This window comes from Eubalaena glacialis, chromosome 17, assembly GCF_028564815.1.
Source record: "Eubalaena glacialis isolate mEubGla1 chromosome 17, mEubGla1.1.hap2.+ XY, whole genome shotgun sequence".
In the NCBI taxonomy this organism is placed as follows: domain Eukaryota; kingdom Metazoa; phylum Chordata; class Mammalia; order Artiodactyla; family Balaenidae; genus Eubalaena; species Eubalaena glacialis.
The window spans coordinates 4,628,596-4,647,052 of record NC_083732.1 but is presented as its reverse complement, the minus strand read 5'-3'; the positions used below and the strand labels follow the sequence as shown (position 1 = coordinate 4,647,052).

At 40.9% G+C, this 18,457-nt stretch overlaps 2 protein-coding genes across 2 annotated transcripts in view; one reads left to right on the top strand and one right to left on the bottom strand.

Moving 5' to 3' along the window:
* Positions 1–18,457, bottom strand: part of XKR4 (XK related 4) — a 353,016-nt gene that overhangs the window by 104,660 nt on the left and 229,899 nt on the right. The window lies entirely within an intron of this gene.
* Positions 13,330–15,013, top strand: LOC133077418 (large ribosomal subunit protein uL4-like). Its single transcript, XM_061172241.1, is given in 3 exon segments — positions 13,330–13,591; positions 13,594–14,504; positions 14,855–15,013. Coding segments are annotated over 3 exon segments (1,332 nt in total).

The window sequence follows — 18,457 nt, the reverse complement described above, 5'->3', positions numbered from 1 at the left end:
CTCTCTCACTTCGTCCCAGCTTACCCTTCCCCCTCCCCGTGTCCTCAAGTCCATTCTCTACGTCTGCATCTTTATTCCTGTCCTGCCCCTAGATTCTTCAGAACCTTTTTTTTTTTTTAGATTCCGTATACGTGTGTTAGCATATGGTATTTGTTTTTCTCTTTCTGACTTACTTCACTCTGTATGACAGACTCTAGGTCCATCCACCTCACTACAAATAACTCAATTCGTTTCTTTTATGGCTGAGTAATATTCCATTGTATATATGTCCCACATCTTCTTTATCCATTCATCTGTTGATGGACACTTAGGTTGCTTCCATGCCCTGGCTATTGTAAATAGAGCTGCAATGAACATTGTGGTACATGACTCTTTTTAAATTATGGTTTTCTCAGGTTATATGCCCAGTAGTGGGATTGCTGGGTCATATGGTAGTTCTATTTTTAGTTTTTTAAGGAACCTCCATACTGTTCTCCATAGTGGCTATATCAGTTTACATTCCCACCAACAGTGCAAGAGGGTTCCCTTTTCTCCACACCCTCTCCAGCATTTATTGTTTGTAGATTTTTTGATGATGGCCATTCTAACTGGTGTGAGGTGATACTCATTGTAGTTTTGATTTGCATTTCTCTAATGATTAGTGATGTTGAGCATCCTTTCATGTGTTTGTTGGCAATCTGTATATCTTCTTTGGAGAAATGTCTATTGAGGTCTTCTGCCCATTTTTGGATTGGGTTGTTTGTTTTTTGATATTGAGCTGCATGAGTTGCTTGTATGTTTTGGAGATTAATCCTTTGTCAGTTGCTTCATTTGCAAATATTTTCTCCCATTCTGAGGGTTGTCTTTTCGTCTTGTTTATGGTTTCCTTTGTTGCGCAAAAGCTTTTAAGTTTCATTAGGTCCCATTTGTTTATTTTTGTTTTTTTTTTCCATTCTCTAGGAGGTGGGTCAAAAAGGATCTTGCTGTGATTTATATCATAGAGTGTTCTGCCTTCTGCCTATGTTTTCCTCTAAGAGTTTTATCGTGTCTGGCCTTACATTTAGGTCTTTAATCCATTTTGAATTTACTTTTGTGTATGGTGTTAGGGAGTGTTCTAATTTTATTCTTTTACATGTAGCTGTCCAGTTTTCCCAGCACCACTTATTGAAGAGGCTGTCTTTTCTCCAATGTATATTCTTGCCTCCTTTATCAAAGATAATGTGACCGTATGTGCATGGGTTTATCTCTGGGCTTTCTATCCTATTCTATTGATCCAAATTTCTATTTTTGTGCCAGTACCATACCGTCTTGATTACTGTAGCTTTGTAGTAGAGTCTGAAGTCAGGGAGCCTGATTCCTCCAGCTCCGTTTTTCTTTCTCAAGACTGCTTTGGCTATTCGGAGTCTTTTGTGTTTCCATACAAATTGTGAAATTTTTTGTTCTATTTCTGTGAAAAATGTCAGTGGTAGTTTGATAGGGATTGCACTGAATCTGTAGATTGCTTTGGGTAGTATAGTCATTTTCACAATGTTGATTCTTCCAATCCAAGAACATGGTATATCTCTCCATCTGTTTGTATCATCTTTAATTTCTTTCATCAGTCTTATAGTTTTCTGCATACAGGTCTTTTGTCCCCTTAGGTAGGTTTATTCCTAGGTATTTTATTCTTTTTGTTGCAATGGTAAATGGGAGTGTTTCCTTAAGTTCTCTTTCAGATTTTTCATCATTAGTGTATAGGAATGCAAGAGATTTCTGTGCATTAATTTTGTATCTTGCTACTTTACTAAATTCATTGATTAGCTCTAGTAGTTTTCTGGTAGATTCTCTATGTATAGTATCATGGCATCTGCAAACAGTGACAGCTTTACTTCTTCTTTTACTATTTGAATTCCTTTTATTTCTTTTTCTTCACTGATTGCTGTGGCTAAAACTTCCAAAACTATGTTGAATAATAGTGGTGAGAAAGGGCAACCTTGTCTTGTTCCTGATCTTAGAGGAAATGGTTTTAGTTTTTCACCATTGAGAATGATGTTGGCTGTGGGTTTGTCATATATGGCCTTTATTATGTTGATGTAGGTTCCCTCTATGCCTACTTTCTGGAGGGTTTTTATCATAAATGGGTGTTGAATTTTGTTGAAAGCTTTTTCTGCATCTATTGAGATGATCATATGGTTTTTCTCCTTCGATTTGTTAATATGGTTTATCACATTGATTGATTTGCATATATTGAAGAATCCTTGCATTCCTGGGATAAAGTCTGCTTGATCATGGTGTATGATCCTTTTAATGTGCTGTTGGATTCTGTTTGCTAGTATTTTGTTGAGGATTTTTGCATCTATATTCATCAGTGATATTGGCCTGTAGTTTTCTTTCTTTGTGACCACTTTGTCTGGTTGGTATCAGGGTGATGGTGGCCTCGTAGAATAAGTTTGGGAGTGGTCCTCCATCTGCTATATTTTGGAAGAGTTTGAGAAGGATAGGTGTTAGCTCTTCTCTAAATGTTTGATAGAATTTGCCTGTGAAGCCATCTGGTCCTGGGCTTTCGTTTGTTGGAAGATTTTTAATCACAGTCTCAATTTCGGTGCTTGTGATTGGTCTGTTTATATTTTCTATTTCTTCCTGGTTCAGTCTCGGAATGTTGTGCTTTTCTAAGAATTTGTCCATTTCTTCCAGGTTGTCCATTTTATTGGCATATAGTGGCTTGTAGTAATCTCTCATGATCCTTTGTATTTCTGCAGTGTCAGTTGTTACTTCTCCCTTTTCATTTCTAATTCTATTGATTTGAGTCTTCTCCCTTTTTTTCTTGATGAGTCTGGCTAATGGTTTATCAATTTTGTTTATCTTCTCAAAGAACCAGCTTTTAGTTTTATTGATCTTTGCTATTGTTTCCTTCATTTCTTTTTCATTTATTTCTGATCTGATCTTTATGATTTCTTTCCTTCTGCTAACTTTGGAGTTTTTTTGTTCTTCTTCTTCTAGTTGCTTTAGGTGTAAGGTTAGGTTGTCTATTTGAGATGTTTCTTGAAGTAGGATTGTATTGCTATAAAATTCCCTCTTAGAACTGCTTTTGCTGCATCCCATAGGTTTTGGGTCATCGTGTTTTCATTGTCATTTGTTTCTAGGTAGTTTCTGATTTCCTCTTTGATTTCTTCAGTGATCTCTTCGTTATTAAGTAGTGTATTGTGTAGCCTCCATGCGTTTGTATTTTTTACAGATTTTTTCCTGTAATTGATATCTAGTCTCATAGCGTTGTGGTCGGAAAAGATACTTGATACGATTTCAATTTTCTTAAATTTACCAAGGCTTGATTTGTGACCCAAGATATGATTTATCCTGGAGAATGTTCCAGGAGCACTTGAGAAGAAAGTGTATTCTGTTGTTTTGGGATGGAATGTCCTATAAATATCAATTAAGTCCATTTTGTTTAATGTATCATTTAAAGCGTGTGTTTCCTTATTTATTTTCATTTTGGATGATCTGTCCATTGGTGAAAGTGGAGTGTTAAAGCCCACTACTATGATTGTGTTACTGTCAATTTCCCCTTTTATGGCTGCTAGTATTTGCCTTGTGTATTGAGGTGCTCCTATGTTGGGTGCATAAATATTTACAATTGTTATATCTTCTTGGATTGATCCCTTGATCATTATGTAGTGTCCTTCTTTGTCTCTTATAATAGTCTTTATTTTAAAGTCTATTTTGTCTGATATGAGAATTGCTACTCCAACTTTCTTTTGATTTCCATTTGCATGGAATATCTTTTTCCATCCCCTCACTTTCAGTCTGTATGTGTCCCTAGGTCTGAAGTGGGTCTCTTGTAGACAGCATATATACGGGTCTTGTTTTTGTATCCATTCAGCCAGTCTACGTCTTTTGCTTGGAGCATTTAATCCATTTACATTTAAGGTAATTATCGATATGTATCTCCCTATTACCATTTTATTAATTGTTTTGGGTTTGTTATTGTAGGTCTTTTCCTTCTCTTGTGTTTCCTGCCTAGAGAAGTTCCTTTAGCATTTGTTGTAAAGCTGCTTTGGTGGTACTGAATTCTCTTAGCTTTTGCTTGTCTGTAAAGGTATTAATTTCTTTGTCGAATCTGAATGAGATTCTTGCTGGGTAGAGGATTCTTGGTTGTAGGTTTTTCCCTTTCGTCACTTTATATGTGTCCTGCCACTCCCTTCTGGCTTGCAGAGTTTCTGCTGAAAGATCAGCTGTTAACCTTATGGGGATTCTCTTGTATGTTATTTGTTGTTTTTCCCTTGCTGCTTTTAATATTTTTTCTTTGTATTTAATTTTTTGATAGTTTGATTAATATGTGTCTTGGCATGTTTCTCCTTGGATTTACCCTGTATGGACTCTCTGTGCTTCCTGGACTTGATTGACTATTTCCTTTCCCATATTAGGGAAGTTTTCAACTATAATCTCTTCAAATATTTTCTCAGTCCTCTTCTTTTTCTCTTCTTCTTCTGGGACACCTATAATTCGAATGTTGGTGCATTTAATGTTGTCCCAGAGGTCTCTAAGACTGTCCTCAATTCTTTTTTCTTTATTCTGCTCTGCAGTAGTTATTTCCACTATTTTATCTCCAGGTCACTTATCCGTTCTTCTGCCTCAGTTATTCTGCTATTGATTCCTTCTAGAGAATTTTTAATTTCATTTATTCTGTTGTTCTGCATTGTTTGTTTGCTCTTTAGTTCTTCTAGGTCCTTGTTAAATGTTTCGTGTATTTTCTCCATTCTATTTCCAAGATTTTGGATCATCTTTACTATCATTACTGTGAATTCTTTTTTAGGTAGACTGCCTATTTCCTCTTCATTTGTTTGGTTGGTGGGTTTTTACCTTGCTCCTTCATCTGCTGTGTGTTTCTCTGTCTTCTCATTTTGCTTAACTTACTGTGTTTGGGGTCTCCTTTTCACAGGCTGCAGGTTTGTAGTTCCCATTGTTTTTGGTGTCTGCCCCAAGTGGCTAAGGTTGGTTCAGTGGCTTGTGTAGGCTTCCTGGTGGAGGGGACTGGTGCCTGTGTTCTGGTGGATGAGGCTGGATCTTGTCTTTCTGGTGGGCAGGACCACGTCCAGTGGTGTGTTTTGGGGTGTCTGTGACCTTATTATGATTTTAGGCAGCCTCTCTGCTAATGGGTGGGGTTGTGTTCCTGTCTTGCTAGTTGTTTGGCATGGGGCATCCAGCACTGTAGCTTGCTGGTCATTGAGTGGAGCTGGGTCTTAGCATTGAGATGGAGATCTCTGGGAGCGTTCTCGCCATTTGATATTACATGGAGCCAGGAGGTCTCTGGTGGACCAATGTCCTGAACTCGGCTCTCCCATCTCAGAGGCACAGGCCTGACACCCGGCCGGAGCACCAAGACCCTGTCAGCCACACGGCTGGGTTCCACTACAGCACAGCCTCGGCTTGAGGCGAGCCTGCCAGCCCGGTCCTAGGTTAGCGATGGCCAATGGTGCACACAGGGACAGCCGTCCTCCTTGGGCTCCCTTCTCATCACACTCTTATGTAAAATGGGGATAACATTAGAACTTCAAAGACCACTGCGGGGCGGTGGGGGTTAAATGAAATTCATACATAAACAGTGAGAACATTATTCTAATTATTAGGAAAATGGGAATCATTTCAGAAGCGTTAACTATTTAATACTTATAATCTTAGCAAATTCCAAATCATGGTACTAACTTGCCAAAAATAAGTTTCAGTCACACCAAAAAATAAAACAATGCAACCAAAAATTCTTGCTCGATCAAATGCCTAAACTAAGAGGTCTCATGGTTTCCCTTACACTTGATTAAGTGGTCTACTCTCCTCCTTAGGCACTTAAGCAGTTCCTGTAGCTATTGCTGGATGTACTGAGGATCAAAAAATATGCCAGAGACTTGAGATATGGAAGAAGTTCGGTCAGAGGTGTGATTAGGCAGACAGGAGGCTGGGGGGGAAGGATTGCTTTCAGTCTGTTTAGGTTTGAGCATTTGGCATTCATTTACCCCCTGAACATTTGCCCTGGTCTGTGGCATCTACATCTTCACTCTCCCCACCATCCGGCCCACCCTCTGCAATATTTTGGGAATTAATGAGACCAGGTACCTAAAGTCCTGAGTGATAAAAGAAGAGATGCTAAAAAAATAGCAAGTATCAATGAATGGGATTTCCCTCCAGAATACCAGCTGATAAAGGTTGGTATTAGTTGGGCACCCACCCAACCTTCGGTAACAAAGCGATTTTTACAAACTAATTTTCCACCTTTTGGCTTTTGCAAGTGTCAGTGGAAGCAACACCTAATTGAAATCTTTGGGAATCAAAGTTCTGACCTTCCCAACACCCTCCCTTTCTCCTTCCTTAATGGCTACACTGCAGTACTCTTGGCAACATTAAGAATCACCTGATCACCTTTATTGCCATAAACTCTAAAACGAACCGCCTCAGCCATATCAGCCAAAATATATCACCCCTCAGTAACTCAGTATCATCTCTTATTCTGCTTCTCAAAACCTAGTAGCTAGCATTTTATTCTTTGGCATATATTCACAACAGCTCTTAAAAAGCGGTTCTCTAAAAATAAATGCTGCCACTTTGTGTAATCGTGTCATGTTCAGAGTAATATCGTTCCAGGTCAGTGATCACGTCCATTCATGACTGCATATTCTTGTTGGAATAGAGTTAAATACAAGCCACACTTTGAGTTCTTCTACTAAAATATCAAACCTCAGCATCAGAAAAATAATTATTGCCTTTCTTGGCCATTTAGGAGGAGAGAAGTTTACAAAGGCATCTCCAATTATAATGTTATAAAGATTTAAAGAATAACTTTTCTTTAATAGTAATATTTAGAATTTGCATAATATTTAATTTTTTTTTGGAGGAAACACAGCATAAGTGGAAGACAAGACACAAGTCTCTTTCTGACCCTGATTTGACATCTCCCCTTAGTCCTAATGTTTGACCTTCTGGACCTCAGCTCCCCATTTGGAAAACAGGAATAAGACTAGAGATACTACTTGTGGGGGGAGGAAGAGGTGTGATGGGAGTGGAAGTGCTTTGATGAAATAACGCTGCGTAAAAGTTCCAAAATCACTGGAACTTTTCCTTAATTTGAGCACCTACTGAGCATCCTCAGAGAAGTCATATTTACAGATTGACACCTTATTGCTGATTCTCAATTATTTTCCTTTGCCTTGGCAACGAAAATAAAATAGTTCTTGGTTAAGAGGAAGAGGCAAAGGAAAACAATTTGGAACCAACAATCACGTGACAGACTATGTAAGCTGAGATCTGAAATACATCATATTCAGAATCATTGTAATATTTTCTTCTTGAAATGAAAATAATCACCATTTTTTCAATGTGACTAATAAATCTGGATTTTTTAATATCTGGCTTTGTTAACTATATGAACTATATATGGCCAAATCTTTTGTGTTGGGTGTTCAACACATCACTATTTAATTTCTTTTTACACGTGAAATGGTTTTAAAGGATAATTGTTAACGCAATATTAGGCCCACCAAAAAAGATGAACGGAATATTAGTAAAACATTTTCTAAACTGAAATAAACATGTTTTAACGTATTCTGAACCTTAGGTTTAGAGATGATCAAGTTGGATTGTTTCATTGAATGCATAAATCACCTCTATTCTGTGGAGGGTCACTATGTTGATAAACGGTAGGTGTCGAGCACAGAGCAGGCGCCAGAGACACCAAAGACACTTCTGCTGAAGCAACAGAGGCATGTCCTGGGAGCACCTGGGTGGTGCTTACGGGCTTGGGTTCTCCTTTTGGTGATTTAACGGATAAAGCCCAGTCTCTCCTTTTGCATGTCGTGCCCCACAAGAAATCATTTGATGGTTCTCTGAACAAACTGAAAACCTTAAAAATAACTGGGAATGAAGGAAATGACAAAAATACAGCAGCTGAAAGTTCACCTAAATTGTGTGTTTTTGCTATTATCTGGATGTTGCCAGAAGCAGGAGACTGTCACAGGATTCAGGTTTAATTTCCTTTTTTCTTTCAACATTTAGAATGAACACGTCTTTTCTCGATAATTTTGATTATGATAGGAATGGCTTGTACTCTTCTACATGTTATCATAGACATTGTGCACACATTTCTTATTTATCCTTACTCTGGACTCTTATTGAAGGGAGCTGGGATAAGGAAAGTGGCCAAATCACCTCCAAAGAAGCCTCTCGATGGCATCGGTCTTTTGCTTTTGCTTCCTGAGATGCCACAACACATCTGGTGTCCTGCATTGCCTCCCTTAAGTGTGTGCTTCAATGTGATTATTCCTCAGGAAGCCTGGACATCTTTGAGAGAATTGGATGTTATCAGATTCCCTCAGCCAGACTTTCATCAGAACCAACGGAGCAGGATGGCAGCAGGCAGTTCTTCTGAGGACAGAAGCTTTCCCTTGGAAACATGACTGTGGATTTAATTTCTTTAGTTATAACTATAAGAGGAAGCACACAAAATGTTTTGTTTTGTTTTTTTCATTACAATGGTTTCATTGTCAGCAACATTATCATTACAAGTCTGAGACCTTAACACGCACCAGAACCAAACTCACAGGCGCTTTATATACATTATCCCACTGAATTGTCACCACGACCTTATGGAGCAGATCCTGCTGTGAGCACAGGCCTCTGTGACTCTGAGGCCACCCTCCCCCTCTTCCAGGATCTCATCTCAGGTAAGGAACAAAAATATGGTTGAAACACAACTACGGGCTGAGAGAAAACTCTGTGATGTCCCAGGAGTCCTCTGGGTTTGTCAGAGTCTGAATGGGCTGGAGAACTCCCCCGGCCCTGATTGGCTGGGCACTCAGAGGGAAGTAGTGTCGTGTTGGTTTGTTTCTTTGTCACCCACCCCCAGGCCTTGTCAAAGAGTTCCCAGACCTGAGACAACACCGAACACAACACTGTCTCCTGCAGCGTCTCTTTCCAAAACCGTCCCAACTCAGTGCTGGGAGAGCCGAGAGCAGGTGCCTGTGATGTCCCCTGCAGGGATCACAGGGTGGACACTTGGGGCTGTTGTCCAGCTGCCTCAGATATGGCAGCTTAGGCTGGGGTGATTTGCGGATCAGGTGACGAAATGTTTTTTGAGTTAACATTAAGTGCCAGGCCTCGAGCTCAGGGTCTTATGTGCGTCATGCCAAAATAAGTGTTCACAGCGTTCATTATAACACTTGAGGTAGTTCCCCATCTCAATGGAAATAAATAGAGCCTCCGAGAGGTTAAGAGTTTTACCCCAGTTTTCAGAGCCCAGGATTCTGCTTGGGAAACCAGCCCGGGATGTGAGCTGGGCGGAGCCAACAGAAGTGCATCCTCATTCTTCATTTGACACTGGAGCCTCAAACAAAACCAGAAGTGGAAGATAGCAGCCCAAATCTACCTATCCTCCTTTGACATTGGAATCTAAATGCGTGTAAGCAAATACCAGTGCCTGGGAAATTTGCTACAATGCCCCAGAACACATTCATAATAATCAGACCTCCTATGTGTTCTCTGAGAAATTAAGTAGAAGCCAGCAGCCAGCAGAGGACTTGGCCCAGCCTAGGCAGCCATAAACACTGGTGGAAAGAATAAGGAAAGAGGATGTTTCTGGCTTTTGGATTCTGCAAACCAAAAAGGAGCATTTCCTTGAAACCCAGCTGGTAGGATTAGCCCAGTCCTGAAAAGCATAGTTACTCTTTTTGTAATTTGAGGGGGGAAATACAAAGCACCTGACAGCATGAACATGAAATAATTAAATGCTTCTTGAGTTTATGATGTTGCTGTTTTACATTCAGAGAAGCTCTGAATGACAAGACGAGTTGACAGACCGAGGAGGAATATGGAATGCAGTGCCAGCCAGGACCACTGACTTTCCCACACTGTCAGCGCCATCACCGACTTCATAGTATCTCGCCGCATAAAGAATCTCCAAAACTCCACTCAAGGAATAGCAACTCGGAATAAGAGAATAATTGACTCTGCTAGTCAAATGGGGGCGGATGATTGGATGGTCACTGCTGGATTTGTTGTTTTTGCATGATGAAAAATAGTATTTCCCCAACATGACTAATTCAGCGAGATTGTATTCCATGTGATAAACACAGAGCTGTATCGTTTACAAGCCAAGGGGAATATACCGACCGTTGAGCATGCCTTAATTTAAAGCTGAGAAAACTGAGGCTCAGCCGAGGTGACACGCTAATCCTTTAGCTACTTAGCGGAAGAGTCAAGAATTGAGTCCACAGCCCCAGTTCACTTACTCGCCACCTTCTATATTCTCTCTCTCTACCTCCTTAAGTACATTTTTACTGTGAATGTATGCAATGTCTATGTGGAGCTCCAAGAAGAAGAATAAAATACCCTTCAACTTAAGAAAGTGAATGTAACCGATGTCTCTGACACCCTTCCTCTCTCCACCTCATCCCCATGGGCAACCACTTTCCTGAATTTCAAGTTAATCATTCTCTTGTTTTTCTCCATAGCAGGCTACCTCTCTCAATTTGCAATATTTCTTTTATTATGAGAGCCAAATGCACAGATGATCCCCAAAGCACAATGGATGTTTTACAGCTCTAATACAAGATCATAATTTTAAAGCCATAAAAATAGCCAATTAGGCTTCCAGATCAATCCTGCATTTGAACCCCATTAGTCACCAACTCACTCTCTCTGGCTGGGAGATGACACTACCGCTTCTGACCATTAAGAACTTGCTTTTTGGCCTTTCCGCATCCTTTGATAATGTAAATTTATAAGAATAATGAGCTCCTTTGGGGGATTCTTTGTTTCTCTGAACTCATTGGACTGTACTCATTTTAATGTAGTATTGTTTCGAAACCAGAAAACAACAACAAAACTAGACCTCCTCCCTTTTCAAGCCCTCACATTGCTTACGGGGACCAACAAAAACAGTTACACTCAAACATTGTCAGTTTTAATTTCTATTCCCCGATGAAGATGAAATCTGATTGGTACCATGGCAACACGTTGCCTGGAGCATCCAATAGGTATTACTTGTGCACAATCTCGCTCACAAATTCTCTTTATAAGTGTTAGGAGAGGTGTGATCTTCTCCTAGAGTGCACTAAATTAAAAAAGGCTGAAGAAAATCCAATTAGTGTTTCCAGAAGTACCTTTCCGGGGTCTGATAATATCAGACTACTGTTTCACATTTTTCCCCCCTGTATCCACTAGGTGCAGGCAAAGCATTAGACATCCTGACAAGCATCAAGTAAGTGGAGAATTGAGGCACCACTGGGGCATGGAGGCGCAATGAACTTATGGAGTTCTGGTGTTTTTCTTTGACTTTTGATATTTCAGTTTATTGACTTTTTCTACCTTCCTTCCTTCCTTCCTTCCTTCCTTCCTTCCTTCCTTCCAGGAAGAAGCAGTGATGTAGTATTCCTAATTCCCTGAATTGGTAGTACAGTCTTGGTGGTAAGGTTGATACCTTAGTTGTAAATGATCTGTTTTCTCATTGTCTGTACCAAAACATCAGCGTTAACTATTCCCCATGTGATGTAAGAGGATGCTTCTTGAGTACCTGCCATATACTGGGTCTGATTCAGGGCATTTGTCCTTCACAATGTCTTAGCAAATTCTTCCAGGTGCCTTTCCTGTGAGGTAGGGCTTGCTTTCCCCACTCCTCTGATGAAGAAATAGATGCGGACATGTAGAGAAATGAGCCGCAGCTCAAAGTTATTAGGTGGTGGAGCCAAGATCACAACAAAGACTGTTGAATCTGAACTCTCGCTCTATTCTGTTCCTTGAGGAGGCAGCCTGCATCTCTCTCTCATCCTCTGGGTGGTGGTAGAGGTTGGGGACAAGTGTCGTTGTCATTAGGCATTATGACTTTCAAATATTGTGTTATAACTTGAGAAGCAGTCTGTCATGCCCTTTACCTTAAATACCATTTGCATTAGCACCCCCCAAAATGCAATAGTAAGGTATACATCTAACAAAATATGTACAACATCTATATGAAGAAAGCTATAAAACTCTGATGAAAGAAATCAAAGAACTAAATAAATGGAAAGATATGCCATGTTCATGGAAAAAAAAAAAGAAGACCCAATATTGGCAAGATGTCAGCTCTTCCCCACTTGATCTATAGATTCAATTCAATCCCAATCAAAATCCCAGCAAGTAATTTTATGGATATTGATAAACGAATTCTAAAGTTCCTGTGGAGAGGCAAAGGACCCAGTACAACCAATATAATACTGAAGGAGAAGAACAAAGTTGGAGGACTGACCCTACCCAACTTGAAGATTTTCTATAAAGCTCCAGTAATCAAGAAGTGTGATACTGGTGAAAAATTGACAAACAGATTAATAGAACAGAATGGAGGGTCTAGAATAGACCCACATAAATGTAGTCAATTGATGTCTGACAAAGGAGCAAAGCCAGCAGAGAAAAGATAGTCTTTCCAACAAGTAGTCCTGGAACAACTAGACATCCACGTGCAAGAAAAATGGAATCTAGACACAAACCATATAAACTTCATAAAAATTAACCTAAAATGGATCATACTAAATGCAAAATGCAACACTATAAAACCCTTAGCAGATAACATAGGAGAGAATTTAGTTGACCTTGAGTATAGTGATGACTTTTTAGATGCAACACCAAAGGCAAGATCCATAGAATAAATAATGGATAAGCTGAATTTCATTAAAATGAAAAACTTCTGCTCTGTGAAAAACACCATCAGGAAAACAAAATGACAAGCCACAGACTGAGAGAAAGTATTTGCAAAAGACATCTGATAAAGGATTATTATTCAAAATATACAAAGAACCCTTAAGACTCAACAATAAAAAAAATACAACAACCCAACTCAAAAAATGGGTGGAAGACCTTAACAGACACCTCACCAAAGAAGAAATACAGATGGCAAAAAAGCATATAAAAAGATGCTCCAGATCATATGTCATCAAGAAAATGCAAACTAAAACAGCAGTGAGATACCACTATACACCTACTAGAATGGCCAAAATCCAAAACACTGATAACATCAAATGCTGCTGAGGAATTGTCATTCATTGCTGGTGGGAATGCAAGATGGTACAGCCACCTTGGAAGACAGTTTGGTGGTTTCTTACAAAACTAAACATACTTTTATCATATAATCCTTGATATTTTCCTAAAGGAATTGAAAGATTTATGTCCACACAAAAACCTGCACACAAATGTTTACAGCAGCTTTATTCGTAATTGCCAAAACTTGGAAGCAACCAAGATGTCCTTCAGTAGTTGAATGGATAAATAAACTGTGGTCCATCCAGACAGTGGAATATTATTCAGCACAAAAACAGATGAGCTCACAAGCCATGAAGAGACGTGGAGGGACCTTAAATGCATATGACTTATCATCCTGGGGGAACTGCCGGGTTGAGAGGAGCGCGGCCTTCTCCTCTCCCCGCCCTGGCGTGCGCTCGTCCGCTGATATCAGTGTACGCCGAAATGGGGGAGTCATCTGGCAAAAATGTCACTTTGCCTGCTGTGTTCAAGGCTCCCATTCGACCAGATATTGTGAACTTTGTTCACACCAACTTGTGCAAAAACAACAGACAGCCCTATGCTGTCAGTGAATTAGCAGGTCACCAAACCAGTGCTGAGTCTTGGGTACCGGCACAGCTGTGGCTCGAATTCCCAGGGTTCAAGGTGGCAGGACTCACCACTCTGGCCAGGATGCTTTTGGAAATATGTGTCCTGGGGGCCGCATGTTTGCGCCAACCAAGACCTGGCGATGCTGGCACCGCAGAGTGAATACAACACCCAAGGGATATGCCATCTGCTCTGCACTGGCTGCCTCGGTGTTACCAGCGCTGGTCGTGTCTATAGGTCATCGTGTTGAGGAAGTTCCTGAACTTCCTTTGGTGGTTGAAGATAATGATGAAGGCTACAAGAAGACCAAGCAGGCTGTTTTGCTTCTGAAGAAACTTAAAGCCTGGAATGATATCCAAAAGGTCTACGCCTCTCAGCAAATGAGAGCTGGCAAAGACAAAATGAGAAACCATCACCGTATCCAGCGCAGGGGACCCTGCATCATCTGTAATGGGCGCGTCATCAAGGCCTTCAGAAACATCCCTGGAATTACTCTGCCTAATGTGAGCAAACCGAACCTTTTGGAACTTGCTCCTGGTGGGCATGTGCTACGTTCCTGCATTTGGACTGAAAGTGCTTTCCGCAAGTTAGAGGAGCTGTATGGCACTTGGCGTAAAGCTGCTCCCCTCAAGAGTAGCTACAACCTCCCTGTGCACATGATGCTCAGTACAGACCTTAGCAGAATCTTGAAAAGCCCAGAGATCCAAAGAGCTCTCCGAGCACCACGCAAGAGGATTCATCACAGAGTCCCAAAGAGGAGTCCACCGAAAAGCCTGAGAATCACGCTGAAGCTAAACCCACATGCAAAGACCATGCGCCGGAACACCATTCTTCGCCAGGCCAAGAACCACAAAATCCGGATGGACAGGGCAGCAGCAGCGCTAGAAGCCAAATCAGATGAGAAGCGGGTTCCAGGCAAGACGCCTGCGGTGGGGGGGCTTCCCTGGTGGCGCAGTGGTTGAGAATCTGCCTGCCAATGCAGGGGACACGCGTTCGAGCCCTGGTCCGGGAAGATCCCACATGCCGCGGAGCAACTGGGCCCGTGAGCCACAACTACTGAGCCTGCGTGTCTGGAGCCCGTGAGCCACAACTACTGAGCCTGCGCGTCTGGAGCCTGCGCTCCGCAACAAGAGAGGCCGCGATAGTGAGAGGCCCGCGCACCGCGATGAAGAGTGGCCCCCGCTTGCCGCAACTAGAGAAAGCCCTCGCACAGAAACGAAGACCCAACACAGCCAAAAATAAATAAATAAAAGAAAAAAAAAAGAAAAAAAAAAAAAAGAAGCCTGTGGTGGGAAAGAAAGGAAAGAAGGCTGTTGGCATTAAGAAGCAGAAGAAGCCTTTGGTGGGAAAAAAGGCTGCAGTGACCAAGAAACCAGCAGCTGAAAAGAAGCCCGCAGAAAAGAAACCCACCACGGAGGAAAAGAAGGCTGCTGCATAACCTTAAATTTGCTTATTACGTAGAGGTCAAATCATTTTGGACAGCTGATTTTGAATAAAGACCTGATTTTAAAAAATGCATATGACTTACGTGAAAGAAGCCTATCTGAGAAGCCTACAGACTGTATGATTCCAACTATATGACATCCTGCAAAGGGAAAAGCTATGGAGACAGTAAAAAGATCAGTGGCTGCCAGGGGTTGGGGGGAGGCTGGGATGAACAAGAGGAGCACGTAGGAACTTTAGGGCAGTGAAAATACTCTGTAGGATATTATAACGATGGATACATGTCATTATACATTTGTCCAAACCCACAGAGTGTACATCATCAAGAGCGAACCCCACGTAAACTATGGATTTTGAGTGATAATGATGCGTCAATATAGGTTCATCCCTGGTAACAAACGTACCATCTGGTGGAGATGTTGATACTGGGGAAAGCCATGCCTCTGTGGAGGCAGGGACTATATGGGAAACCTCCGTGCCTTCCCCTCAATTTTGCTGTGAACCTAAAACTGCTTTAAAAAATAAAGTCTATTAAAAAATGAAGAAAATATGACCACCAATTATAGGAATCTTATACTTTCTTAGACTGTAGAAAATATCTCAACACTTACAATATGAATGCTAATAAGCTTGTGGAAAAAAGATTAGTTTCCACGTCTAATGGCGTGGAGATGATGTGCTTAGAAAATGTAAAGAAAATGCACATTTGTTTTCCTCATAAATGTATATTCTTTCAAAAAACTTCAAGGCTGAAAGTACTTCACGCTAAAAATATAGGTCAGTGGACAGATCAAAGCCTAAGTGGCATTTGCTGGAAGATCCCTGAGGTTTCAAAACCCTACTGGGACACCTCTGAGGTTAAGAGTCAAGATCACAACACGGGTGGTGGGCACTGGCCGTGCAGGGCAGAAGTGACCAAGGCCACACAGAGCGCTCGGGGGGAGAGCAGCTCGGATTTAACTCCGAGGTTAGGGAAAATGAATTCAAATGGGTTTACATCCATTTAAAAGAGACATAAAATGTGAATTTTGAAACCTCATTTCATAGCAAATTTAGAAACACGCTATGGGTGCCCTTCCCCTTCTCCATGTGAGACAGGAAGGAAGGAAGGAAGAAGATGGCCCACGTGGACCACTTGACACCCCCAAGTGCCAGACAGGAGGTTAAGGTCCTTTTCATTGTTTATGTGATTCTAACACAACGTGGCGACTTAGATCAGGAAATTCTTTTTCAATCAGAGAAGCAAATTCTCAGCGTGGTTAAGGAACACACTGAAGGCTACAAGGTGAGTGAAAACGTAAAAGATCATTCATGATGGAATGTCTCCACGTTGGGGTCCTTTATCCATGAGAGGAGCCCTGAACCCTGGGCTCTGGTCCCAGCTCTACCTGCTACTGGTAGTGTCACCTTTGTTAACTCACACTAACCTTTGTTAGCTACTAGGGTAGGAGAGCAGGAACTGGATTAGATAAAGATTTTGCTTTTGTTCTGCTTCTCAAGCCTACCCTTCACCACGTGGTTTATGTCTTACGTTTATGTCTCTTTCCTGAAAATTGTCCTCTTAGCCACTTCACTGATTTTCTTCTTCCTTTTATAGTCTAGAAGTTCTACCTTGCTGCCACGATTTCTCCTCCTCTAATTTGCAATCTTTACTTCTTTCCTAAGCTTGGTCCTGATGACAGCAAAGTAATCATTGCCGAGTCTAATAGACTATTCAGTTCTCGTCTTGACTGGTCCCTCACGAGCATCTCTTTTGAAATAACCGCCTCAGCTACCATATCACCGTGCTCTTCTGATTATCCCACTTCTCTCTTACTTCCTCTGCTTCACTGACTGGTCTTGGTCATCATTCTTCTAGCATTCAAATCAGTGCCTGCCATGGATAGGGACTCAACAAATGTTTGTTCAGTAAATAATGTAATAAATAATGATGATTTTTTTTCAGGTCTTAATTAAGACATTGTATTCCATTATTGAGAGATGTGTTGCTGGACCTTATATGGACAAAGATGTTCAGGACCCTCGAGCTTCAAGATCAAGTTCAAATCATTCCCCTCTTACTTCTGGGAGTTGGTAGTGTTACAGCACATGCACCTCATGCTCTGACTTCCTCCTCAGGGCCCAGCAGACCTGCCTCCCAAACATTTCTATGTTCAAAATCATTTCACTCATTCTTTAAGATCCAGTACCCTCTTTTCCACAAAATTCCCTAGCATCTTTAAATTTGGAAAAAATGTCTTCTTCTGGGCTCACAAAACATTTCAAAAATGAAATTTTTTTCAAATGCTTTTTTTTAATAGCTTCTTCACTTATCTGCATTGAGTTTTAAAAATCTGTGAATTTAAAAATCTATACGTTTATTTACTCCGCCATTTATTCCAAAAGTCTATGTTAAAAATATCTATTGCCTTTTTACATCCTAGCAGATGTGTTTTAGATTTTTTTTAATTTGAATTTTAACTCAATGTTTTAGCTAACAAAAATCTGGTAGTACCTGCCTTCGCAGAAGCCTACACACTGGAAAGGCCTACATTTCAACGCTACACTGGAGAACTTCACGCCCTCTAAAATGGTCCAGGTGTGTGAAGTGATAATATTATGGATGTTTTAAAAGTTTTGGAGGTTTGGAGTCTCCTTAGCCTCACGGACTCTCGGACTTTTTCTACAGCTGAGTGGAAAGCTGTGGAAATTTAGAATCACAATGAAAGTGCTGACAAAACCTTCCACAGGCAGCTCTCAGCAGGCCTGTCCTTCCGCAATCAGAAGCTCATTGTGAGTTTCGGGGAGTGAATCTCCATGTGGTTTTATACTAAGGAACGCTTACAGACCAATTGAATCAGTCGCTCCTTTTTGCTCCTGCTTGCATCTGGCTCAGTGTGATGGGATCTCATCCCTCCCGATTGCATACATATAGGCTCCCATGCATGAGTGAGCAGTACGGTGAAAAAAAGGCCTTTCTTAAATCAGTCAACAGGAAATGATCCCAGTTTTTTATTCCTGCTGAGTCATCAAGAAAATATTAGCCTCCATGTCTAAGGACTGCTTCAAAACTCAGTCTAACTCCAAGCTGCCCAATGAATGTAAAATATTTCTAGACTCGACTGTACGCTCTGTGATGGCACAAGTTTGTCGTAGACAAGAGGTTTCATAGTGAAAACTATTTCATTGGTTGTGGGTGCTTCCCTCATTCACACACCCAATCAGAATCGGGTCAAAAAATCCTGATCATGTAACTGTGTCTGTGGCTTCCTAGAAAAAAAAAATTATTTAGGAAAATACCATAGTAAGCCACTTTTGAATTTTTTATTAAGTTGACCTCACTTTGACTCTGCTCAGCAAGGATTTGGGTTACTATTCACGGTAGTTATTTTTAGTTTTTAGAAATAACGATTACAGTACGTCGATATTCAAAGTAAATACCTGCTCTGAGTTTGGGGTA